We start from the raw sequence: 4477 nt of genomic DNA, 5'->3' as shown, positions 1-4477 counted from the left end.
CTGTACTTCATACACCATGGAGAATGTTCCATTATTGAAAGCAGACTATTGCATGCTGCAGGTTAAATATACAAGACACTTTTTTTTTTTTTCAGATCTTCGACTAAGTCTTATATTTACAGTGAAAGTTTTTTTTTTTCTTTTTTCTCATGGTCTCACATCATATAGGAGCAGAAGAGCACGGAGAGACAGACGTCAGTTTGTCGTAGGTCAGCGCTTCAGCTGTGGCATCCAACACAGACAACGGAAGAAATGCCAAAGGGCAGTTACTTCAACCAAACCTTAAGACAGCTCTAATTATTTTATACCCCCTTCAAAAACTAGCTACTTCCATGATGATTAGAAACTACGATGGACCGTGTTCTCGCTCGCACGTCTGTCCAGAACTGTCAAACGTACATTCACGGAAAAATTCACGTGCGCCTAAGAGATGTTTAAGATGATCGGTGTCATCAGTTGATGAATAAGAGACGCGTCTCTTACCCTCCTCGAGAAGACAGCTTTGCCCATCTCGAGCCGCGGTTCAGAAATTCATGGACTGTTCTTTCTTTTTTTTTTTCCACCTCTGGACCACGTTTAAGGAAAGGACAATGGCTAATGATGAACACGAAAAACTGAACCGTAACCTCGGGCAAATCAAGACCGCTTATCGAAATCGGGAGCACGTGTGTGTGCGTGCGTTGGATGAAACGGGAAAAGACCGGATTAGTGAACGCGGTCTCTTTCGTTGTACTAGCAGCTTTTTTTTCTTCCCGCTCCTCTGCCTCCTTTAAACTGATTACTATTTTTATGCACCTGTAGAGTTGCACGATTATTTACCCCACAATTCTTTTCACTCTTATTTTTTGTTTTGTTTTTTTCTTTAGCACGATATAGAAATATCATTAAAAGAAAGAATTCCAGTCATAAGAACGAAATAATACAATCACGTCTTACATTCTGAGATTTTAGGAGGGAAAAAACAAACAAACTGTAAAAATGAACAAAGAAACGTGTTAAGAGGAAGATGATTCCCAGAACAAAATAAAAATCGTTTGTGACTTGTTATATAAAGGAATCATTCTAACACGTGGACGTTCAGATGGTGATTTCATTTCCTCCACTGTACAGTTTCAACTCTTTGTAAATATAGTTATGGCTTTAATATTTAAAAAGCAAAAAACGAAACAAAAACAAGGTTCTTCATATTTCGTTTCCCCTGGTCTTTTTCAGATGGGGGTGGGGGGTGGGTCGACAGCTGTGTTTGACATTAAAAAAAACAAAACAAGACAAAAAATCAACACGCTACGACGATTCACCTCAACGCAACCAAAGCCTGCTGTCAGTTATATCATCTCTTTACATGTCTGTGTACCAAAACTACAACTGGAAATAAAATACTGAACACACCTCTTTCTCCCCAAACCCCAACGCGCCCCCCCCCCCCCCCGTTTAAATACACCAAATCCTCACTCTCCTATACTCTCTCACGGCGCCATGATTCGAGCTAAACCTCTCTCAGGCCCGAGAGGAGATACAAATTTAATTACAACGTTCAACTCCCCCTTCAAGTGCTAGAGATATCTTATAGGCAAAATAAGACAAGTCTTTCGTGCAAAAGGAATGACTGAGATAGTGGAGTCGGTGCGGGGAGCTCGAGAGAAAGGGAGAAAACTCGTAATGTTCGCTCCGGTCCTTTTTTTTTTTTGTTTGTTTGTTTGTTTTTTAGAGGAGGAGTTACACGGGGCTGGAGACCGGTTGAGGGTGCTTGTCTCAATACGAACATCTCCATGCTAGGTGCACGTGTGTGTGTGTGTGTGTGTGTGTGTATCAACATCAGTCGTTCTGTTCTGTTTTGAAAGAACTGAAATGGAGTAGATTTTGTCCTGTCCAGCCGTTTACTGATGTGGAGTCAGTCTTGATAGCCCTGATATCCTGTTTCAGACTGAGAATGATTCTGAGAAAACTGATCCTTGACCTGCTTTTGAAAACAGAGGTCAGCGCACGGGTGGAGCCTCATTCCCGTCGTTCCTGCTTCCCTGTCTCTGATGAAATCTGGAATTTGCTTGGTGAAAACCATCTGGGGAATCCTCTGTTTGCCTGTGTGTCTGTATGCTCTTTCGCGTTTCCATGGTGACGCGCTCCGTTCTACGACAGCTGTCTCCTAGCAACCTGATGAGCTGTGCAGACGCAAACATCTTGGAGTGTATCGCCATTCTTACCGAGTCCTGGAAGGCTACAGAAGCCATGAAGAGCAGGGCATTGAAGAGCAAGGATTCATCTCATGCAATGTTTCCTTGGCAACCCCAAAGAGGATGGAGTTGTAGTAGTATTTCCAGTGGTAATAGCTTCTAGCGGTCTGGAGATGGGTTTCTAAGAAGGCCCAGGTCGATCTGGAAAGTTCTCTAGAGGGCCAATCAAGATTCTTGCCGTTTTCCCGGTTCCTACGTGCCCTGTGGAGCGTGGTTTACTGGGTCTGTCTGATAAAAAAGATCGTGACGTGCCATCGTATCTCGGCACATCATGATCCGTTACATAGTGATGTGACGTGGTGAACTGCGGTCTGTTTAAGAGTGGGGATTTATCAGTCATCTGATGACAACACCATATCACGGTGTATTATGGCCTGTCTCCTCATACTAAGCTGGGGTAAAAGATGGGTAGTCTTATTGAGAGGTTACAGCTGTTTATCTCATGGCAACATGCCAGGGCTGTTTCGTGGTGATATTTTGGAACGCTGTGGTCTTTCAGACCGATGTGTCTTGCTGTACGGCGGTCTGTCTCATAGCAACAGGTCCTGGTGTATCATGGTCTGTCTCGTGGCAACGGGTGGTCTTATGTCATGGTCTGTCTCGTAGCAACGGGTCCTGGTGTTTCGTTGTCGGTCTCGTGGCAACAGGATGTGGTGTGTCGTGGTCTGTTGACGTGGTGACGTGTTTCGGTGTTCTTCTGACAGTCGTCATAGCGACGTGTCCTGGTGGATGCTCTGTAGGCAGCACAGCAGCCTGTGGTAAGGGCTTCCGGGTGAAGCCACCATCTCAAAGACAGACTGGAAGGCTCTTCGGTCCAGCTCCTCGTCGATCTGGTGCCGGTAGAAATCCATGGCAACCAAACAGAACAGGCTAACGTCCACCGTGTCTGACTTACCCATGCGGCTGATCACGTGAGGCAGGCTGAGAGGAGAGCAATGGGTTAAGGAGGGCAAAAGAGGAGAAGAGAGAGAGAGAGAGAGAGAGAGAGCAAACACAGTACATTCTGTCAATTCATCTATTAATTATGAGCAGCAAACATCTCAGAGATGTTTTGCTATATCTAGATAGAACCCAAAGTCAGTGGCATATTTGTATAGATTAATGTGTGTGTGTGTGTGCGTGTGAGTGCTGTGTGTGTGTGCGTGTCTGTATATGTGTGTGTGCGCGTGTGTGTGTGTGTATGTATGTGTGTGTGTGTGTGTGTGTGTGTGTGTGTGTGTGTGTGCGCGTGTCTGTATATGTGTGTGTGTGTGTGTGTGTGTGTGCGTGTCTGTATATGTATGTGTGCGTGTGTACGTGCGTGTGCGTGTGTGAGTATAAAGGGCAGGATACAGTGCTGAAATCCACTGGCTGGTGGAGGCGCTGACGAAGAAGCAGGCCAGGCTCCACATCGCCATGGCTACGGGGGTCCTCTGGGTGAAGTTGGACAGCGACAGCAAGACCCAATCTCGCACCATAGACGACTGACCGGTGGCATGGAGCGTCTGAAAGACCTGCAAAGGGAGCACAGCTACCTCAGCACCTCCTCCTCCTCCTCCTCCTCTTTCAGTCAACACCAGCTAAATATCTCACACTCTCTCGACATACAGAGCACTGCTTCACACCCTGTGCTCCTGCTATTTAGGTACACAAATACATTTGATGTACTTTATTAGAAATATAAGAAATATAAATGAATTTGACTGACACTAAGGTATTTGGTGTTGTTTCAATAGGACCTATAAATATGCTACATACGCTTTGGTGTTAAATATTATCATCAAAATAATCATAAGGTAAATACCTCATGTCAAATGTAGCAGGGAGGATTAACGGATCAAGAAGTTTGCAGTGAAAGTATTGAGAATAAAAAGTAAAGGGGTAATTATTGTTTACATGCGATACGCAATAAGAGTGTATGTAATGGCACACTAACTTTGTAGACCACCGTGGCCATGAATTGTGGGTACGGCTGCTGATTGGACAGGAACTCTCCTATGACTTTGTTCATGACGTCTTGCGGCGGGAAAAAGTCGTCGAGGAACTGGGGAAGGATACGGGCCACCACCCGCGCCTCGCTCGGAAAACCTTTCCGGATCCTGCGCCGGTTGGAAAAACGAAACAAACAAACAAACAAAAAAAAGGTACACCGAACACATCAGAAATCATAATCCATACAAACACAACGGGGTATGACGGTGTATTCTGAGATTATGAAGCAGAGTAAAGTCAGGATTAGAGCGTAATTTCTTCATTGCCTCAAAACA

At 44.9% G+C, this 4477-nt stretch overlaps 1 protein-coding gene across 1 annotated transcript in view; it reads right to left on the bottom strand.

Moving 5' to 3' along the window:
• Positions 1-1797: 1797 nt before the first annotated feature.
• Positions 1798-4477, bottom strand: part of htt (huntingtin) — a 46942-nt gene continuing 44262 nt past the window's right edge. Inside the window, exons 65-67 of the mRNA XM_030787904.1 lie at positions 4147-4309; positions 3564-3724; positions 1798-3152 (exon numbers count right to left, since the gene is read on the bottom strand). Of these exons, the coding sequence (XP_030643764.1) occupies positions 2939-3152; positions 3564-3724; positions 4147-4309 (538 nt within the window). The 3' untranslated portion in view covers positions 1798-2938. The remainder of the gene's footprint in view (positions 3153-3563; positions 3725-4146; positions 4310-4477) is intronic.

This window comes from Chanos chanos, chromosome 11 (genome assembly GCF_902362185.1).
Source record: "Chanos chanos chromosome 11, fChaCha1.1, whole genome shotgun sequence".
In the NCBI taxonomy this organism is placed as follows: domain Eukaryota; kingdom Metazoa; phylum Chordata; class Actinopteri; order Gonorynchiformes; family Chanidae; genus Chanos; species Chanos chanos.
The sequence above is the reverse complement of the archived record's forward strand: the minus strand, read 5'-3'. Positions and strand labels throughout refer to the sequence as shown.